The sequence below is a fragment of the Parasteatoda tepidariorum genome, chromosome 5 (genome assembly GCF_043381705.1).
Source record: "Parasteatoda tepidariorum isolate YZ-2023 chromosome 5, CAS_Ptep_4.0, whole genome shotgun sequence".
NCBI lineage: Eukaryota > Metazoa > Arthropoda > Arachnida > Araneae > Theridiidae > Parasteatoda > Parasteatoda tepidariorum.
This window is the reverse complement of record NC_092208.1, coordinates 44924951-44948217: the sequence shown is the minus strand read 5'-3', so window position 1 is coordinate 44948217 and position 23267 is coordinate 44924951. Positions and strand designations below refer to the sequence as shown.

The 23267-nt window shown below is 29.2% G+C and overlaps 1 protein-coding gene across 7 annotated transcripts in view; it reads left to right on the top strand.

The window, feature by feature from the left end:
• Positions 1-23267, top strand: part of LOC107454046 (rho guanine nucleotide exchange factor 18) — a 254780-nt gene that overhangs the window by 781 nt on the left and 230732 nt on the right. For all 7 annotated transcript variants that reach the window (XM_043048253.2, XM_043048256.2, XM_043048255.2 and 4 more), the window contains exons 2-3: positions 3173-3224; positions 5008-5164. In XM_043048253.2, coding sequence (XP_042904187.1) covers positions 3192-3224; positions 5008-5164 — 190 coding nt within the window. In that variant the 5' untranslated portion in view covers positions 3173-3191. The remainder of the gene's footprint in view (positions 1-3172; positions 3225-5007; positions 5165-23267) is intronic.

Below are 23267 nucleotides of genomic sequence, written 5' to 3'. Positions count from 1 at the left end.
ACATTCATAATAATTTTGTTTGTACTTTTTCTTACCTTATTAATTCTTTATTTATCACAAAATGTAAACATGCTCTTCTCTTGTAAAGAATAAATTGTAAGCTTTTTGTGCCATTTTTTTTAAATTTCCCATTTGAAATTTTTATTAATTAGGTGCCATTTACATTATTATTGTATTCAGATCTATTAAAATGGGTTACAACCCAAAACGTTCTCACTTTACCTGCAATGTAATATTAGGAATTAAATTGTTTGAATGCAGTTGTGCTCATATATAGGGGTTATTTAATTAATTCTGTTTTTATTTGAAATGAAACTGCTATGATTTTGTTTTTGGAATAAATTTAAAAAGAATACCTATGTAGTGGTTTGGTGAGGGTGGCTGTAAGTTTTACCTATTTAATTTTCAATGTATTCTTGAATGCCACTGTTTAGTTTTGCCAACATTTAGTGGTTATTTTGGCTTAGGTACCAGTTTAGAAATCTTTCTGAAATACCCTATGGCAGAATTTTTTCGAGCTTTCTGCGACAGACCTTTCTAATACTAATATCTTTCTGCAAGATACTTTTAAAAATAATAAATATATGTCTTACTAATTCAAACTAACAAAAGCATCTTCAAAACTTCAAAAAAAAAGAACTTTTTGGATTAAATTTTTTTTTTTGTTGTTAAAAATGTATATATTTTTATTCTAATATCAGAGGCGACATTATTGCATTTTGTAAGGGGGAAAACACACTGATTATTTCCTTTTTTCGTATTTTGCAAATCACCATCACATTAAAAAAAAAAATCATTTAAAAAAATCGTGAAATCCGTAGCAGTAACTAATGTAAAAGGAGATCGACGACGAAATCACGCGAATCGGATGATGAAAAGGGATACAAAATGCGTGTTTTCATTTTGAGATTCGGTTGTTGTAATAAAAAATATCGGATTTTTAAAAACTATGTGGAAATCAATAATAATGACTGCATAAAAAATATTAGAACGAGAATTTCTGAAGAAAAGAAAGCGAATTTTTTTACTTTATTGACAAATGAGAATAGAAGAATCACAAGCACTTTTTCCCACTCCGATGCACGAATAAGTTCAGAAGAAAAGATAAAACTTTCTAAAATTTCTGCAGAAAAACTTCCCCAAAAGAAAACTCTTTCTGCAAGAACTCGGTAACGTTCTGCGACAATGTCGCAGTGTCGCCACGATTCTGCCACGGGGCTGAAATATGATATAAGTTGGAACATTTTTGTATCCAGTCTTGATCCCCAAAGCAATGTCTAGGTACCAAAATACCATTGCCTAGTTCAGGTAAAAAATTAAAAGTATATGTGTAGTTATTTATGCATAGATGGCTATGAATTTTATTCATGAAAATTACTTCTTTCTGTCCATATAGCTTTTAGTCTTACATGGGCCACTTATGGTTTGCATCAGAATTTTGTTTTGAACTGGATCGGATTGTGAAATCGTCTTCATAAGCTTTATTTTTGATCTTTTCTACCATTTTAATAAAATATATAACAACTCTTACATGCTTATGTTAGTTTTTTTGCAATAAAATTTTTCTTTTTAAGAATTTGATTATTTATGCAACATACAAGGGAATTTTAATAACAAAGGGAATTTGTGTCTTGGATAAATGTGGCGATAAAAGCATCGTCATTATCTGCAAAAATACCCAAATCATCCCTATAAAGGTGATACAGGGGGACTATTGTTGAACTAAATGAAATGAAACATAAATTGATTAAAAACTACTCAGTGTGCAAACTTTATTCAACAAGTAAACGTCACTACATATATTCGGATTTAGGCTATGACATGTTCGATATGCCTGCCATCTTGGCTATGATGTGGTGCGGATGAATAGCGAAATTCTACATGACCCACTGAAGTGTCAGAACATCAATGGTGTCGATAGCCTCCTGTGTTCAGATCTGAAGAATATAGTGGCTGAGCGAATTCCATATTAGTTGCGTCTGGGTACCTCAGGGCCAGAATTCGGTCTCCTAAGTTCTCCTTGAGGATATAAAACATTCTCTTGGTCCAATGGGGTTGAGCTCTTTCTTTCATGAACTACATCTTGTCAAATTTAGGGGCTCTTTGAATAATGGGGATGAAAACATTTTCTGAAACCTTAACGTATCATTCAATGGTCACAGTGCAGTCAAAGAAAATCGCACTGATTATTCTGTGACTATTCATTACACACTACACAATTGCCATTTAGGGTGTAGAGACTTCTTGATCTCTGTTATTGTTTGCATAGAAGGTGTTCACAAGCGATCTATGCTCAGACATGCTGCACCAACAACGAGTTGTATATGCATATTTATTTTCTTTTTACCCTGTGCTTAACCACGAAGTTTGAACTTCATCATGCAAACCACTCAGACGTTTAGAATTTATGACAACTTTATTTCTTTTAGTTCAATAATAGTGTATTATATGAACCATCCCTAATTTATGGTATAAAAACACGTAATATATAGACTATTTCTCTTCAACTTCAAAATATTAGTTGCGAATGAGCCGTGAGCACACACATATTTTGCATTGATGTATTATTTTTTTTTTTATCCTTGCTATTCTTTAAAGCAAATTTGATGAAGGAAGAGAGATATACTAATTATTTGTTCTTTTTTTAAAAAATATATTGATATATATTAATTAATATTGCATATGTCATTTTTTTCTTTTTATTAAACTATTTTTTAAAGTAAAATTAAATCTTAGACAAAATTAATTGATTTTAGCAATGTTTTACAGAAGTCAACAATGGTTTGCCTTGGGCATAGAAAGGTCTGGTTATCTGGTAGTAGGAAATGATTTTATTGAGATAATTTAACTTATTTTAACCCTCTGCTGTATATTTAACAAAATTTGTCGTTGCAAGAAATTGCTGTTGTAGAATCAAAAGTTGAAATGATTTGGTTTAAACTAATAAGACCTGTTCTACTTACAACTGAGGCTTGTAAACTGAACTTTGAAAATTAATTCTATCTGCTTAAGTAGTTTAAAATTTTGCAGCTGAAGTTTAATTATATGATGATACATATTTATTTCTCGTAATGATTTTTGTTTGCTTTTTTTTATCTTATGCATTTGACTTAGTTTTAAAATTATTGATTCTTTTAGTAATTTTTCCTTCCTTTTATGGATATCTTTTTAGGTTATGACTGGAACTGGCAATGAATATAATACCGAAAGAAGCTCCATTTTATGTAAGAGTTTTTATTACTTTTAATATAAGGTTGTACTTTGTTTAAGTTTTTTTAAATTTTTATTTTGAATCATGTTATAATATTTAATATTTGAAAAAACGTGTGGATCTTTCTGTTTGTGAGTGTTGCAGTTTTGTTTCCTAAGTTGACTTTTTGGTTCAGTCAAAATTGTTCTAACTAATATGTTGTTGCTGTATTTGGGTTGACTATCTTTTTTTTGTTGTGGTCCTTTTATATATATCTTCTTACAGGTCAAAATATTTTATGTAATATTTCTGGAACTGCCTTATAGTAGAATTTTGTTCATTTGTAGAATTTTGTTGACTATCTTTTTTGTTGTTCTGGTTCTTTTATATATATTTTCTTACATATCAAAATATTTCATGTAATATTTCTCGAACTATCTTAAAGTAAAATTTTGTTCAAATACACTATTGCATAAATCTCATTTAAAATAGCTGTTTAGATATTTCTTGAGTCAAAATAAGTTTTTAGCTTTTAATTTAAAGTTTTTAAATGTTCGTTCCCATTATGAGGTATAAAATACTAACTGATCATCAATTTTAATAATAATCTGGTTTAATCACATTTTTTTGTCATTTTATATAATTAAAACTTTATTTAATATAACAATGTTACATTACAACTACATATAAAAATAGCAAAGTGCGGATAATTAACATTTTATATAATAGTATAACAATGTTATGTTATAACTAATATCATTGCTATAATCAATTTAAAATTTGTAATAACTGCATGTTTTATAACAATTACATATATTCTAACAATGTACGGATGATTGACATTTTATTAAAATTATTTATTTTCTTAAATTTTTCTAGAGTGTGCTATTTTTAATAAGTGTTCCATTACATATTATATGGTATGACCTATATATCTTTAATGTAAAACATTGAATATAATAATTTAAATTGCTATCATTTTCATGTTAACTGTTGGTTGCATATCTATATTATGTTATAGATAATTTAAAATATTTGAAACCCTTACACCTCATACATTATTAAACCTCATTTTATAATGTAGGGTTGGTGTATTTTAACATTTGCCTAATAATTTTACCTCACAAATGATATAATTTTTGATGAGTTATGAAATGATTTTTATTTATTCAAAATATTTTCTTCGAAATATCTTTAATTTTGCTTACATATTATTTCATATAAAATTTAAATTTCCTTGTTTTATAATTGTTAAATTTAAAATAGTATTATATTAATTTGAAAAATAATATTTTTTAATATTTTTTATCATAAATGAAAAATGTTTTTGTTACAAAATGTGATTGATGACTCCTAAAATGAAAACATTCACATTAGAGATGAGTTCGGGCTCGCATTTGGTGGTACAAGCCCTCTCAAAGAATTTTAATCCGAACCCTAGAAAGGTTATTTAGAGTCTGAGATATGCGTCGAATAAAGGTTTTGTGGTCTCTCTCTTAGACATTTTTGCTGCCTAGGAAATTTGTCGATAAAACCTTTTTATCGCATTTTATTAATAAATTTTATATATTTTATACTTAATAACTGTACTAAATGTTTGTTTTAAAGTATAAAAAAATTTAATCATGAGTTCGAGCCCACACAAGCCTTGAAACTTTTTTCATTAAAGAGCTTGAGCTTGTCTTACCTCTAAAATGCATGGGTAAATCCTCATTATTCAGGTGGCAATCTTTTCTGAAATGCTAAGAATTAGTTTTTTGTATTATGTAATTAAAAGTTAATTTTCTTATATAAGTTTTTTCTTATCCTGAATTTAGGGTGGAGGAAAGATTACTATTGAACTTAATGCAAGTTATCATACTAAAGAAAAAAGGAACTATTATTTATGTTTTAAGGGGTTAAATGAAAGGCACACTACTATTGCTCACCCTACATACTTAGATTCACACCTACAACTGACTGCTACAATACCGGGTAAGTCTTTTCTGCTTATGTTGAACTATTTTTAGAGTTGTCCGACCATAGAGACCGGACTAGATAACTTAAAATTGAAGCAATTGTCGTGTTGTTGTGGTTGTTGAAGTCAACAAGATATTTACACAATTTTTCTTCCAAATATTGTTTTTGTGAAATTTTAATTCACTATTGATTTTTTTTTCTTACTTCGATTGATTTCTTCTGAGAATTAAAACAGACTATCAATATACACTCTTTCTTCAGATAGTCCAACAATAGTTGTTGTCCAACCATAGAGACTGAACTAGATCTCTTAAAATCGAATCAATTGTTGTGTTATGGTTGTAAATGCCAAAAAGATCTTTATACAATTTTTCTTTCAAATATTCTTATGAAATTGTAATTCATTTGTGGTTTTGTTTTCTTATTTCGTTTGATTTCTTCTAGAAATTAAACTAGACAATATGTACTCTTTCCTTTGGATAACATGTTAAATTGACAAAAAGTGTAGAACAGGGGTCCCCAACCCTATGCCCGCGGGCACCATGGCGCCCGTCGATCGATCTAGGTGCGCCCGCTGCTTGTACCCAGCGATAAAATATTTCAGTTTTCCATTTTCGCAATAAATGCTATGCAAATTTTATGCTATGCAGATACATACTGAGGTACGCTGGCTCAGTAAAGGTAAAGTACTTGATAGATTTCTACATTTAATTAGAGAAATAAAAAATTACCTTGTAGCCAAAAATCAAACATTTTTAGAACTAAGAGATCCTCTTTGACTAGCAGATTTGTCTTTCATAACGGACATAATGAAAAAACTAAATAATTTGAACTTGGAGCTGCAGGGAAAGGACAAACATAAAGCAAAAATGATAGAGGCTATAAACTCGTTCAGAGCTAAGCTAGTTTTGTGAATATCACATTTGAAAATGAAGTGTCTTGTGCATTTTCCAAACATGAAAAAAATGATAGGTGACAGTGAAATTGGCTTATTAACATTTGTCATCAACCTCCAATTGCTTCAAGATCAATTTAAAAAGCGCTTTCAACAATTTAATATCATCGAGCCTTTAATAACTTTTTTGTTAATCCTTTTACCAACCAAATAAACCGTAATAGCAACATACATTTCAGAGTTTCTTCAAGTAAAGCGAGAAGAATTGGAGATAGAAATTGTGGATCTTCAGAATGACATTATCCTCAAAACTATTATATCACATGAGAAATTCTGGAATATACTTGAAGGAATAAATTCCATTCTTAAAAAGAGCATCATATTCTCCCAATTATATAGCGCTGGCCAGCGAAATGTCATGCCAAACACCACATTGACTGTATTTTATAAATAATTTTTATACTTCGTATGTTTTGAAAGCAATTTAGTAATCATTTATTTTACACAAGAATATTAATACTAATTATATTCATATGTTAAATTAATTTTTAAAGTAAAATTTTTTGTGCACTATATGTAGTGTGTATTATTACCTATGTCTACCAACCAACTATACATTTATCTTGAAAAAATAAATGGTGCCCGCCATTCGACCGATATTCTGGTATTTGCTCTTAGGTACAGAAAGGTTGGGGACCCCTGGTGTAGAATAATGTATATTTGATTGTTGGTTGCTACTGGTAACTCAGTGATCATTGATGCAATAGATATAGTTTATAGGCTCATGCATCTTAGTTATTTCTATTGTTAATGAAAAATTGAGTTTGACCAGGGTTGAAAATTTTTACGTCGAAAATATGTGTTAGCAAAAATTATTTAACGTTAGCTTTTTCATCACTGGAAATATAATTTTTAAAACTATAATTTTCAAAAATAAAATTTAAAATTATTTAGTGTGGGCAAGCTTTATTCGACTTTTTTTTTTTTTTTGGAACTGAATTAATGATTAAAATTGGAGCAGTGCAGTTGGTAGTTGAAATAATAATTCATTATTAACATTAATTTTTCAATAGTTTCAATAATTTTTTGCTTTCTTCTTCAATAGTGCGATTAAATATAGGTTTATAAACATTCAAAAGGATAAAATTAAGTTTTTAATAAGCTCATTGAATAATTGTCTTATAATATTCATTCAAGTAATATTTTTGCCGAGGTTGTCATTTCACCACCTAATTTTTCAGATGAAGTGTTTTTTAATATTATGATTCATAAATATACTCTTTAGAACATTTTTTTTAAAAGTCTGATTAAATTGATATTGAAATTTGTATCTTGAGAATTAATGGAAGAGGAATATATGTAAATTATTATTTGATGTTTAAAGTAGACTAAAGTAGTAGAAAGTAGATCAAGATAAGAGACTAAGTACAGATAAAAGTGATGTGAAACTCTTAAATTATATATTTTTATTAGCTGAAGGTAAAATATAATTATGCATCTCTAGTTTTATGTTTATTTAAATAAAATTGCTTATAAAATTTACTAAATATCTAGTTTGTGTATATAATTAGTGATGAAAGACTTGTTCTGCCTAGAGAAATTGTTAGAATAATTGATCTTGTTTAATATGTTTCGATTTGAATTAATTTATTCTTCATTGGACATATAACTTACAAATTGGGTCATAACTTATAAACTCATAGTTGATAAATTGGGTCATAACTTATAACTTATATATTCTTGACAAATTTATCACATTATGCTTGGACAAATAACCATGATTATACTCTTTCAGTATTTAGTTTGTAACAATTATATTTTTAACCGTTTTAGTTTAAAAATATTAAGTATTAAGTCATAGCACTGTTTTTAAATAATATTAAGCATTATTAATATATTTTATCCGAATTGTGGTTTAAAAAATGTCAACTGCCCTTGGAGTCGAAACAGGCACGTTCCTCGTAGCAAAAACTACTGAAGTCGTTACTTTTTTTTCATAGTTTGTAGTGTAGTGTGCTACCATTTTAAAATAGTAGTCTAGTGAGTAATGTGATGTAGAAAAACTGTAGTTTGTAGCAAGTTCTGACAACTATTTTTAACGTTAGTTTAGTAATAAAATTATGTTCAAACGTAAGTCATTTTTTTATATGAGTGATGCAAATCTTCAAGTCCATCACGAGCCTAAAGAGCATTTAGAATTAGCATAACCTTTGCTTTTAAATAAGAAATTGAAACAACAAACAGTTCAAAAATTTGAGATTTTCCCTTTCTCCCATCGCAAACATAAAACAAAAGAACATCTAAAGAATGCAAAGCAAACAATTTTTAATGAAGCTACCTACATAATATTTTTATAATAATTTTGCTTTTCTATAAAGTGTCACTGATTTTATGGTAATTAGTTTCATCTACTCAAAAGAAAAAATTTTACTTCCTCTGTGTCACTGCAGTTCTTTTTCTTTGTATTTTTTTTACTCTTTTTTTTCTCTTTATTTATAGAAATATAGTTTAATAATAAAGTATTAGCATTGATTTTAGAAAAATTTCTTTGCCTTACCCATAACCGCTGAATTAGATGTATATATCTTTGTGTTTTACAAAGGAATATGAAAAGAAAGTAATTTTTAAATGATTGGTAGGTAGGTACTTTATTCACGTCGCACTAGAACTGCACAATGTGCTATTGGCGACGGTCTGGATACATTCCTGAAAATAATCTGGAGATATGGTGTCGCAAATTTAATCCTCTGCAGCGGGGATGTCTTTCCTATTTTGGTAGCCTGACAACCTGCGCACAAAGTCGAGCACTTTACGGTAGAACAGTTTAACGAGGACGGATACAGCACACCCTCGGTCCCCACACAGGCTGATCAAAGTGGTCGCCCACCTGCTTACTGACCGCAGCCAGTGATGCTCGACTTCAATTTTCTGTTATGAACATTGTCTTTATGATCAGTCCACTGTTTGAGGTTTAGGGACTGATTAATTAGGGATGTAAATGATTAATTAGATTTGTTTTATAGAATGTTTTCTATTGTTAAATAAGATATTTTATTAAAACTTTAATTTTTATTACATATAAACATTAACATACTACTGCCTTTTTGTATGCAACATCAATTTTTTTCGCGTTTATATATAATGATTATGGTCTTGCGGTACAGAGTTTACTTATACAATGAAATCATATAAGCAAAAACTAGTGTTTAAAAAAATAATTATTCTGTTGTTAAGTTTTTGATCTTTATTTGAAAAAACAATTTCCTGCTTAAATTTTTGATTTTCATTTAACTAAGCAGTTTTATCATTAAATAGTTTTTTATGGAAACTTAAGGGTGCTTTATTTCTGTTGGTAACTAAATACTAGGGTACACATGTAATTTGCATAACTAATCTTTTAATACAAATACTCTAACCTTTAATTGAACTCCAGGAATACATAGTATTTTTTATCTGTAATTTTTGGATTTTGTCCAATTCAAACGAAGCTCAATGTGTTGATGATCATATCCACAAAACTGAGTGTTTTTAGTAGTTGCAACTATACTCAAAATTTATAGAACTCAGTTTTATTGATTGAAGTGCTAAAGGACAATATTTTTTCTTCTTATTTGACTTATTATTATTTTTCCTCCACAGAAGATAAGACTAAAGTTGTCTGAACTGAAAAGGCTAATCAAATTGCTAAAGAAATGTTTTAGAATAATAAATTAGTTCTTATAAACAAGAATAGATATTTCTTTCATAATTTTTCCTTATAAATAAACAGATTTATTGCTCTAAACCGCTTTTTTCCGAACTTTTTCTTTCAATTTTTAACATCTATTATATTTGACATGAATGTAAATTAAATCTTCTAAATGAGATATTTTAAAAATAGTTAATTAATGACTACATTTTTAAAGTAGTTTATAATCACTAGTTTTAAGAGAAAGTAATTGTAAATACACAAGTGGGCGACCTTTGTGCTAAAATACAAACAGAGGTAAACAACGTTTAAGAGCACAAAAAATATTAATAAATGCAGACAGCTGTTTCGGATGCTCAAAGGGCAACCTTCATCAGTGCAACAGAAAGAAATGAGATCAAACAGGGTAAATATATAGAGAAAGGTGACGTCACAAGGGAGGGGGGTGGTTAGAGCAACGGCCAATAGTGATGGGTGAATGGATGACGGCGAATGGGAAGCAAGGAACAAAAAAGGGGGGTTAGTTAGGTTTAAGGGTTTGAGCATCCGAAACAGCTGTCTGCATTTATAAATATTTTTTGTGCTCTTAAACGTTGTTTACCTCTGTTTGTAAAGTATTTGTAGTTAACTATATTTTTAGTAAAGTAGTTGAACTTGTAAAAACAACAACAAAAAATAAATATAATTTTTCTGACCACTGACTCTCGCACAATCATAGATATTTGCCTTAGTAGTTTTCATTTGTAAGATACTTTTTTTAACCTTTAAACTATGGGATCTTACTTTTAACTAAATTAAGTTACTGTTAAGCACATTTCTCTCACTTCAACTCTGTTTTCTTCAAAACTTTTGTTGTGTGATTTTTGCCCTGTTGCTTATATGAAGCTGTATCTTATAGTTCCTGCACTTTTAATTGTTTAAAACATTACTTGTCTTCGTTTTTAAATTGTTTAAAGTATTACTTGGCTCATGTCACTGGGATGTTTCTGGTACTCCTCCATAGCATTACTTCAGATCTATAATTTTTCTTGCTTATGACTGTAATTTTTAGTCAACATTAAATGCAATGTTTACTATATTGTGAATGCAATGTTTCAGAAGGAACAGTGGTAGTATATTCATGCATATTTTTTGTTTATTCCTTTATAATCTTTCTCATTTCCGTGAGGATTTTACTTTTTTCAGGAAATAAAATGGTTAACTACCATTGTATTTTGGTGGAAATGTTGAGAAAAATCTGCAAAGCTCTAAAAAAATCACATTGCTTTTTAAATAATTATAATGCAAGCAACCAGAACATATGAATAAAATGGAGACTATGTTTATCTATTCTCTTTATTTATTTCGAAATCCCACATACATAAAATTATAATTTTCTGCAAATTTCACTTTAATGCAAAATAAAATAACAATAAAAATAATTAAAAAAATAAACAAAAACGGAAAAAATGCTTAAAATTTAATATCATAGATATTAAGATAATAATATTTTGAAAAATAATTTCATAGCAATTATTGTCTTATTATTTTTTTAAAAGAAATTACGATATCGCAAGTCCTCTTTATTTCAATGCAAGAACGAAAAATAAAATGACTTTTAAAATTATAAGGTAGAAATTTAATGTTTTTTTAAAACTGATTTATAAGGGAAACTATTTAATTTAATGAATGAATGTGTCTCATAATAGGCTTTCTATTATTGTAATTGTTGCAGTATGATCACTGTTGAAAACAAAAGCATCTAAACCGTTAGTATTGCTTTTCTTCAGTGAAATAATTCATTAAGGTTTATGTACTTTTATTTAAATATTTAACGTAAGAGAATAGGATGCATTGTTAAAGAGAACACTAAAGTGTAAAAAGGAATTAAAAGCATGACACTGACATAAAAAAAAGATTTATTTATTGATCTTTACAATAAAATATAAAAATGTGTCTAACTTATTAAACTGTCTTTGCAAATAAGCTGAAAGTATTTAGTTGAAAAAAGTAAAGACAAGTATATTATCGTTCAAAGTAAAATAAAGGTGAAGGAACTTCATACTGAATGTTTGCACTGGATCTTGGACCAGGTAATGGCTAACTTTGTTTTATAAAATTAGAAGATATTGCTTGATATATCTGGCATGGAAGGTATGAATGAATCGAATGATTTTATTTGTTGAGCCTTTCACTATCAAATTTTGGATTGGTAATTAATTCTGTACTTTTTTATGTTGTTGCCTGATTTAGATTTTTTAAAAACATATTTTTATTATCCTTTAAACTAATGAAAACCAATTTGGATTATTCTGAAAAATTGTCCATATGCTCAGAATCATCCAAAAACTTGCATCACTTACAATTCCCAATGCACAACACTACATATTTCATCATATATTTTCACAGACACAAAAACTAAAGATATTTATCAAAAATCAAAAAGCAGGTATATTAATACTAAATTATCTTTGAAAAAATGCTGATAATGAAAAAGTATAATAAGCAGACAGGAGAAATGTTTAAGGTTAAAAAAAAGTAATATACTTAACATTTTAAGGAGGAAAAAATAAAATGTGACATTTACTACTAAAGTTTAGACACTAGAGTAAATAAATGCAATTTTTTAGCAAATTTAAGGCAGAAAAAAATAAGACTCATAAATGAGCATGTAAAACAGTACTCAGTAGTACTGGAATCAGGAGAAGCTATTGAAACAGCCTGGTTTAATGTGGATGCAAAAAACATGCAAGATCTTGTCTTGTGTGTGTTTTCAGTCTAATAAAGAAATGATTATCACAGCAATTAATAAAATTTTGTATTTTATTTTTCTCTGAATAAATGTAGGCATTTGTGGCAATTAATATTGGTAGAAATGTGATTTTTTTTTAAATTTTTTATTTTTTAGTTATTACGTTTTCTTTCTGAGGTATTTTTAATGCAACAGTGAAAAAAAATCTATATATTGATCTCAAACTATTATTGATCAGTGTTCCTTTAATAAAATTATGCTGGAAACTGTTAAAACTTTGTTCCAAACAAAGTAATTTTAAAATTAAAAAAATTATTTTTTTGATATTCTTTTGCAATAAAATTTGCTTTTATCATATTTAAATAGAGCTAATTATACTTTTCTTAGTTTGACCTTTTTTTAAGGGTGGTACATGTTATGCACTTCCAAAAAAAGATTTCTTTTTTTTCTAAATGAAAAAGGCTGTTTTGATTTTTTTTCCTTGGATCACTACGAAACGAGACTTGCATTTGTGACTTTTCTTTGTTACCACAGTAACCGCCAGCATGTAAGTTTTGTATCTTGAGGAGTTCTCGTGAAAGCCAGACAATACTCAACTCTGGTTGTTCGTAAATATTGTAATTTCTAAATATACAAGCTAATATGCCTAGTAGATAATTCATCACTCTCTCTCTGATAATATACATTTAGTGAGGTAGAAGGAAAAAAATGTCTTTATAATTCTCTTTCAACAAATAAGTATAAGTCACTGTGATATTTTGTTTAGTTTTTTTTTTATAAAACGTTTTTTAAAAAGTTTTTTTTCTGCCCACTACAGTTCAAAAGCCCTTCAATTTACATTTTTTGATTTCTGGAATATTGATAGTTCATAAGTGTTCAGATTAAATTTTCGTTTGACATATCGCGACTAAAAACTCATTAAGTATTAACAGAGTGATAGATTTTTCTCCTTAAATTATTGTTGCCATATTTCCATACGCAGTTTCAGAAAAATTATTTCTTGCTTTAATTTAATGTTGGTACTTCGAACCATTGTATCGTACAAATTTTCTTCAGTGTTAATAAAATTTAACTTGCATCATGTTAAGGCATTTCTGATTAAATATTTATGTGCCAAAATGGGCGTGTAAAGTGTAAGGGTAAAAAGTACATGCCCGAGCATGTCAGGCAATGTAATTTTTGAGTCTGGTATTAAGAGTCCGTCATAAAACTATGTAAGTTTATCTTAAGAATGTTTCTACTAAATTATAATTCTTTTTTTTTATGTCTCATAAAATACTCTCGAACTATTCTTCTACTAAAAATAAATGAATAAAAATCTAAAGTAGGAAATAATGTAAACACATGAGTTGTTTTCTATATTTTCAATGAATATTTAAACAAAAAATTTACTTTATATTTTCCCATTGGCATCTAAAAGGGAAACATCGCTTCTGACATTTTCCTAAACAAACAACTGCTTCTTTGAGCTTTTCGCCGGATGATGCCACTCAACCTTTCGAACAGATTGACAGTGCACTCGATTTGGTAAATTACCAATTATTTAAATCGATATCTCCGCAGTACTCGCTTATGTTGTAACTCCTACACATATTCTTGAACCTTAAAAATTCTATTAGATGTCATGAGAATTTGATGATTATCAAATCAGCAAACGGTTTTTTATTAAGTTTATTCTTGAATTTGGTGTCACTAATACGTTCAGAGCAAGAGTTCTTAAAGTATGTTCCGCGGCTCGAACTTGACACGCGTATTCTTTGGAAGAATCGTAGATCACCAAAGGTTCTCAGGAAATGCTGGCGCTAACTGGGATGCCGTTTATTAATGTATTTAAAATAAGGTATGAACGAAATTGAAAGTTGGGGATATTAAATAAAGCTTAGGTGAAATGAGCAAATAATTAGAAATAACTATACAAGGAGTAATAGCGAGCCAGCCCTATCTCCCTTTACACAGCTTGTTACTTCACTTTTCTATTTCATGTTATTGCTTATTGTTCATGGAAAAAAAAGATATTTAAAATTTATCTAAATAAAATATTAAAAAAAACTATATTAATGTCTGAAAGTATATTTCGAAATAGACTTCTGGGTCTTGAAGCTGATCTGGTTGTCTATTTTGTGTCGTAGCTGAAAAAAATGGTTGGATAACTCCTGGTTTACAGGATATGACGAATACTAAATTCGAAAAAAAATCTTTCTTTTTGCATAATATCCTTATTTGACTTCCAATATGTGTTAATTCTTTATTAACATAACTATTCGTGAAACACATTTCTAAAACGGAAAAAAAAAAAAAAAGATTTGTCAACATTGTTGCTGAAAATCGGATTGATATTTATGTTTTGAACATAGCTTTGTTTAAGTCGCCAGTTGAAAAAAAAAGAGTTTAAAAAGAACAAAGAGTGTTTTTTAATAACAATAAAAAAAAGTCGATAAATGTTGTTTTCATGAGAAATCTGTCGTTTCAGGATTTTTTGTGGGTCAAAACGTGTTTAGGCGGAAATAGGTCATGCGAGAAGTTATTGTCGCTTTTACTTGTAGTTAAATGCGCCCATAAAAAGGTATTGTTATCATTATATTTCAGACCTTTTGCGACCTTTTTGCTTTAAGATTAATTTCACTACCCGCTTGTGGTTATCACGTTAGAATTATTTCCACTACATAATCTTACGCAATATTTTACTCCTCCCTCTACTCTCTTTTTTTCACTTCATAATTTAATGTAAGTGATAAAGTGTAAGTAAATGCCGTGATATATTTTAATTGTTTTTCTTTTAAAGAGAGATTGACAAGCGTGATCCCATTATTATTTGTTTACATATTTTTTAGCCTCATACAACGTGAGGCGTTTTTGTTTTTAAAACCAGTTTGATTCAGAATTCTTAATGAGGTAAATTTTGTAAAAAAATTTTAAAACATATTTTTACAGGGGACGCATTTTGCAGTGAAGCCTTAAATAATATGAAGATTTTTTTGTTTTTAAAATCAGTTTGATTCAGAATTCTTTACGAGGTAAATTTTGTAAAAAATTTTTAAACTATATTTTTACCGGGGACACATTTTGCAGTTCACTGCAAAATGTGCCCTAAATAATCTGAAGATTTTTTGTTTTTAAAACTTGCATGGTACAAAATTCTGTAGGAGATAGATAAATTTTGCTAATAATTTTTGAACCAGGGGGCACATTCGACAGTAGAGCCTTAAACAATATGAGGCGTTTTTGTTTTTAAAAACCAGTATGATGCCGAATTCTATCGGAGATAAAATTTGTAAATAGTTTTCGGTCAGATATTTTATGACTTAAACAATGGGAGACTTTTTTTTCTATTTTATTTTAAAACCTTAAAATTCTATCAGAGAAAAATTTTACGGGAAATTTTCGGTCTTCAATTTTACAGGGTAGATAGTTTGCTTTAGATTTCTGTGATATGATTTTTCCCCCTTAAATTTTAAAACCAGTTTCGGTTTCAAATTTTATAAGGCAGGCCTTTCACAGTCGATACTAATACAGCATGCGATGTTGTTCTTTTTAAACCAGTTTAATGTGAAAACTCTCTAGAGGAGATGCATTTTAAAGGACAGAATTTTACAATGAAGACTTAAACAAGGCTTTTTTTTTGCTTTTAAAAACAGTCTAACAGAGAATTTTATGGGAGATAAATTTTACAAGAAATTTTCGATTCAGAATATTTTTTTAAAAAGGGTATTGAGACAAATATTCAAAACTTTTAAATTGAGCATATAATTATTTTTGGAAGGTTTGAGGTTCACGCTTGTCTTAAAATATTATACGTCATCGATAACATTATTGCTAACATTTATTTAGTTTTTGATAAGAACGGTTATTTGTGAATTTTCATTTAAAATCATCAATTGATATTTGGTGTCCAATAAAATCAATAAATAATATTTTTACCTTACATCCTTCTTCCTATAGTCTCTGTTCATAAAAAATAAACAATGTATTATTTAATTGAAGGAGGTCTAGTTATAAGTGTTGCTAAATAAGTTATAATCGAAAAAAAGGTGCGCTAAAAAAGAGAGGATTAAATAGATGTCAGGGTCAGGACTTAAATAATACATTTTAGCTAGGCTGGAAAAACCATATTTATAAAGAAAACAAGATCGCCTGCATCTCCTATAACAGAAACGTCGCGTGTGTATTTTATTTGTTTTTTAGAACAGAGCGAGACTTGCTCTTATTTGAAAAGGTTGAGATCGGTTTTGGATGTTTTTTAAATGCAGCTCAATAAATGGATATTTTTTAAACTGTCTTTTCTGTTTCACAAACACATTCAAAACGCATTTTAACCTCTATTTTTGTCCCTGCTTTTTTGCAATATTTAATATTATTTTTGGTATTATTGAAAATGTAAATAATGAAAAATTCTGTTGCATTGCGTGTGTAGTGCTAATCGTAAATTTGGCAGTTTGCTTCCTTCTGAACTGTGTAAATTCCAATTCGCGATCGCAACGAACTATAGGGGGCGTTGTTGTATGAGACGCATACCTGCGATTTCTATATGAACCGTCATTCAGTTACTCTGGAGACGTCTTTAATGTAGCGTGTAGCATTGCAACGTTCCTTCTTGAATGTGGCTTATTAAATTTAAAAAAGAAAAATGCTTGATATTCTTTCTTGTACAACCGAAAACAAAATGGTATCTCTTTTTATTAGAGAAGGAATATCCAAAACACATCGGAAAAATATTTGTACATTAACAGAAAAAAATATGTATATTCTTATAAGAGTTAAAACCTAATGCCCGAGAAATAGTATTACTAAATTTAATGATATAACATGAAAGGCCCATTTAAACTTTACATTCTATAGTTTTAAGAATCATATTAGTTCAAAAATTAAAATGAACAAAAAGTATACATAAGCCTCATAATTTTATGAAATTTAATTTTGTAAACAACGTTTTTTGACAACAATTTTTATCAAAAAATTTCAAGTTTCAATAAAAATCATTATTTAGAAACTAAGAAACGTAAAATAAAGAATGCTGACGAAACAAAAACAAAAAAACAATTCTTTTTTGTCGCCATTTTTAGTGCTACGAATATTCGTCTTTGGGATTTGCCAAAAACAAAACAAGATGCAATTTTATTTTTTCAGGAGGGAAATATTTTACCGAAAAAACGAAAATGTACCAATTCCCACAACATAAAACTTTATCTTGGTAAACGTACGTTTTGGAAATGTTATTTCATTTGGAATCTTATTCATCAGAGTTCATATGGCGATATGATTGTTTTGAATCTATGCTAAACTCTATATCGGCTCATTTTCCACCGAAATCCAATTAACTATTTTGATTTTAAATAAAGTGTTTTATTTTATGAACTGTCGCAAAAATTTTAAGTGTAGATTGGCGGCACTTAAAAACCGCCAAATCTGTAGCGGCGGTGGCGTTAATACGTCGTAAGTACCGAATTTTTATTCCATACTTTTCTGAATCATATTATTTCAAACATTGGAATATACAAGAAGTATACATAAACACATAATGTTATACCATTTAATTTTTCAAAAGTATTTTGAGAACAATTTTTATCAAAAAATTATAAACTAAAAAACGGAAAATAAAGAATTCTTAGGATAAAAAAAACGATTTTAAGAATTATTAACATTGAAATAAAAACTTTCATATTGTTTCTTTTTTTATTATTCTTATAGTTCTTAATCAGACGTAAAAAACCATTCTGTAGAGAACCATCATCAAATGAAAAAAAAATATTTACAAGCAAATTTTTTATTGTAAAAATCATTGCACTTACCTGATTTATGATTCCCGGAGAATTCCAAAATGATAAGTTCCTTGTTTGAAAACTTTATTCTCAAATAATAGATACATAGTTTATACCTTCATTACTTTTAGATAACATACTACACAGCAAAATTTTATAATTGATATGAATTTGAATATGTAGCTAAAAACAGAATAGCTGAATTCTAGTTGAACTTATTCTTTCAAAATTAAAAAAAACTTACCAAGAAAACGATTTAAATTAATTAAGAATCAGCACAAATGGCACTATTTCAAGTAACTTGGATAATTTTTTATTGTTGTTTTCCGAATTATATGGATACAGAAATATATACTATTCTATAACGAAGAAGAATATGCTATAACTATTACAATTCTGTATGTTCTGAATTCATATTTATTCACTGGAATGACGAAAGCAATGTTGACTTCACTTTAATTCGTAATGAATTGAAGACAGAAGAAATGCATTTTACCTTAATACACACATCTGTAACAGTATCCGAAATCGGAAGTCATCAGTTGCAAGTTTGTTGATAATAGAAATTAAAAATTATTGAGGAATTTTTCTTCAAATGTTTGGCGTGTTCTGTTCCTGAAAGATTTACTAATATTCTGGAGATTTTTTTCAAGTTCTTCGGCCTTTTCCTTAGGGAAATTTTGTTTCTTATTTGCTGCTAAAAAATGGCGTCTGATTCTGTCAATGATTTCGATGGAACTAAATGAAAACGTGATAAATTAATGTCTGATATTTACAGGCTCCCGCTAGACGGCGTACTCGAGCGTTGCGATCGCGAATTACTTAAAGATGAATTCTCTTTTAAGGTACAGCTTATACCCACTAAACTTTTTTGACTGTAACTTTATGGCAATTAAAAAGTGCAGATTAATCATTTTTATTTATGGCACAGTGGGAAAAACTTGTGTACATATTTATGTTGGTAACTTCGTATCGGTCTGCCAATCCCCTTGCAATTAAAACTTTATCATGAAATGTGAAATTGTCTTTATTTCTTTTTATTTTCTAAATTTTTGTAACGTCTCTGTTTATTTAACGGATTATTTATATTTATTTGTCTCGGTAAACTTATTATCTAGATTCTAGGCGAAAAAAAGAAAAAAAAAACTCCATAAAGTGGTAGTTTTAAAAGAAACGAATAAAAAGTTATATTTCAAAATAGTTTTTATCCATCATGTTAGTTATGTGTAGTTCTTATATGTAAAAATGAAAATCTGTTTATTCTGGGCAGTTTGTCTCTTAGAATTGCTATCTCGTGGCATCTTGAACCGAAAAACATGTTTGCTATTTGTTTTAGTGTTATAGTAGTTTTTTTTTTGTTCATGTTTTGTTAGTTTAAAAGATTTGAGTTATATATACGAACGTCAAATTGTTTATTATAAAACATTCACAATAAAATCCACATCACAACTTTTTTACTTTATTCTTAGTCTGAGATATGATTTAGTTTTCCTTTCCCGTTAAAAATTTCCGTGGAGAAATGAAATAAAGTTTTTTTTTTTTTTTTTTTGAAAAACTTATTCTTTGATTGAAGGAACTAATGTCATTCTTTCAGATGTCGGAAAGAAGTAAATAAATCTTCCTTTTTGCTTATTCGAACAAAAATCGAACAAAGGAGGGAGTTTTCAAAATGGGTGTGTTGTGCAAATTTCTTTTATTGGGAAAAAAACTATTCCACTTTCAATCATTTGGCTGAATGCGACAGGATAATAAAGCTGCCGGACAGCTTGCGAGGTGGGGTTCTGGATTTTGAATCTCGTCAACACTTTAACCTGTTTTCTTGCGGGGGTGTTTACAAGAATAGCGGCCATTCCATTTTGTACTCCTTTCTTTTATTTAGATATTTTTTCTCTTATGATAAATAATAATGATAGTTTCAACTTTCAATATCATTTTTTTTTTTTTTACCTTTAGGGCGGAGAGAAATTGCTATTTATTTTACAATGCACCTATCAATAATATTCGAACAGACATAATGTATAAGTATTTTAAATAAATAACATACACAGTGCCATTATATTAATACTATTGTATTAATGACAAGCTTTCGCTCTCCAAGATAACCAGAAGGGGAGGGGAGGCGATGTGATTATAAGAAGCAATTAATTTGAATTGATTTTTGTGTGTGCGCATATTGCCAGCCTTTTTTCCGATCGTAGATTGTTTAATCTAGCTATTTTATTACCGCTTTAATTTTTTTTTTAAAAACCCATTTTAATTTCTTTATTTTTAATTAATTTATTGCCAACATTTTAATTTGAATATCATTGGAACTTCTGTATTTTTGTGTGTTCTCTGAATATCAAGCGTGAGGTGGTGCGCGTAAGGTTTGCCGTACGTAAATTGGTTTGTAAACGGGAAATAAACACTAAATGGTAAAAACACATTTTTTAAATTTAATGACTCGACGGCCCATTGTGGCCCAAGGCCTTCATCAGAATCTTTTTCCATTCTGCTCACTTTTCAGTCTGTTTAGAATGAAAGGCTTCGAATGTTACGGAGGATGGTCCATTTAGCAGATGTGTCAAGCAAATTTGATGCTGTTACGTTTATTTGATGTGCTGTATACCGTCTGCCTCTTCTGTACAGCTGTTATTCACTGCATCGTTGCTATTCACTGCACTTAGAATGCTTCTCAAATTTTTTTTCTTCTCGAAAATAGCAAGCTAAAAGCACTAATAATAAAATTGCTTCATTCATTGCTTCTTCATAACTTTGCTTCTGAGCATTTATTTTTATCGGTAATAACAATAATAAATGCTCAGAAAAAATTTGTTGTAGCGGCATCCACATTACATACTTTTTAAAACTATAAATATATATACACAATTGATTAATTAAATACTTCTCAATCATCATGAATGTAATTTATTAATCAATCATCAATGTAATTTATTTTTTTTTCTTCTAAATTTTTGTAAATTTGGGATTCTTTTTCTGACACAAATGAACTCATGACAAAAATTCGTTAATTTGTATTATACTACAATTCACCCTCATAGACTTGGTCATAAAATATATATTCTTCTTCTTCTTCATAAGCGCAACAGCCTTTCACAGGCCAAGGCTGACTCGCAGATTTTCCTCCATATGGCCCTGTCCGGTGCGACGGTCCGCCATCGGTTGACTCCCAATAGCTTGAGGTCCTTTTAAACGTCGTCTATCCATCTTGTAGGTGGTCGTCCCCTACATCTCGTCCCTTCAATTGTGGAAAAAGTCACTTTTTTGGCAGGGACGGCATCAGAATTTCTGAAGAGGTGGCCCAGCCACCTAATGCGTGATGCTTTAATAGTTCTCACAATGTCGGTCAAACCGTATTTGTCATATTTTTTGTAAATTTCGTGGTTGTAAAGAATTCTCCTTACGTTATTCTCTTGAAGAGATCCAAAGATTTTCCTCAAAATTTTCTTTCAAAAATTAGCAGTTTTTCTTCCTCTGTTTTGATTAGGGTACAGCACTCACTTCCATATGTAACTATAGGCCTGATTAAAGTTTTGTAGATGTTTAACTTTGTCTTCACACTGATGAACTTGGATTTGAGTTGGTTTCTGAGGCCGTAGAAAATTCTGTTAGCCATGAAAATCCTGTTATTTATTTCGATTTTCAGGTTGTTGTGGCTAGAGATCAAGGTTCCTAAGTACTTGAACTGGTTAACAGTTTCAAAAGAGTAAGTCATTATCTCCAGAGGAGATCGATCAGGAGTTTTATTTGTTGCGATCAAAAACTTGGTTTTGTCTGCATTTATAACTAGTCCCATCTCCTTCGCCGCACTCTCAAGCGCTACAAAAGCGTCAATGACTGAGCGTTTTGTTCTTCCAACTATGTCGATATCATCAGCAAAAGCGAGTAGTTGGACAGTTCTTTGTAAGATTGTTCCATTTGTGTTGATACCAGAGTCTCTAATGACCTTTTCCAAAGCTATGTTAAATAGCAGGCAAGAAAGGGAATCACCCTGTCTCAGTAAAATATATATAAGCAGATAATAATTTTTATTGTTGGCTGGCTAACCGTGAGAGATATTCGTTATTTCCCCCTTCTCATTATGGAGATTCGGGAAATTTGTACTAAATTAGATTCGGAGCTATAAAAAAGAGAAAAACAAAACTTGTGATAGGGAGAACGAATAGACATTTTCCCCAGAGAGGGAAAAACAAACAAGAACTGTTTTTCTTCCTTTTTAGATTGGTATACGTAGTGCTTATAGTCTGTCTATGGAAAGAAATCCCCTCGCAATTCGCCTGGAACAATGGTGGTGACTATGATTACGATTGTTAACTACTTCAATTACGGCTGTTAGGTCAATATTTAAAATAGGTTTTGACTAATGTCAGTGAGAGAAAGGGAATCAGGGGAAAGAAAAGCTCCCCTCTATGAAGCTATTGTTTCCATAGCAGAAGACGACCTCAGACTTTGTGGCGAGGGAATTCTTTCTATAGACAAACTATATGTTGTGCTCTTATAGAGATGTTATATTCGTGATTTTCACTTTATGTTTTTATTTTTATTTTTCTATAACGCATTCACATTCTGATTCACATTCTTGATTGCATTCTTTCAGGTAATCACGAGGATCGCATTTCTTTCTTTAGTTTTTGCATTAGGCTTAGTTTGTAACATCTTTTCGATACGTTATCGTGAGTGAAAAGCAAGGTATCTTTTCAGTTCTGGATAAGTTCCATTAATAAATATTAAGTTTTATTACCGATGTTCATCCTAAATTGTTTACTGTCCATTATACTCGAATCTTCAGTTAAAACTAAAACTTTTATGTATATATATATATATATATATATAAATTCAAAAATTAGAGAAAATATTGAAAAAATTGCAGAATAATGAAAAAAGAGAAATTTTTTTTAAAATAAAAATCCGGGAAAAAATATCTCTTCATCAGCTCACACGATTATATCCGCAAAAAAGAATGCTTTCTAATAAAGTATCAATATAGCGAAAGCAAAATATATCAATAAAATAGTGTGAGGAGCACTCTTCAGATATATATATATATA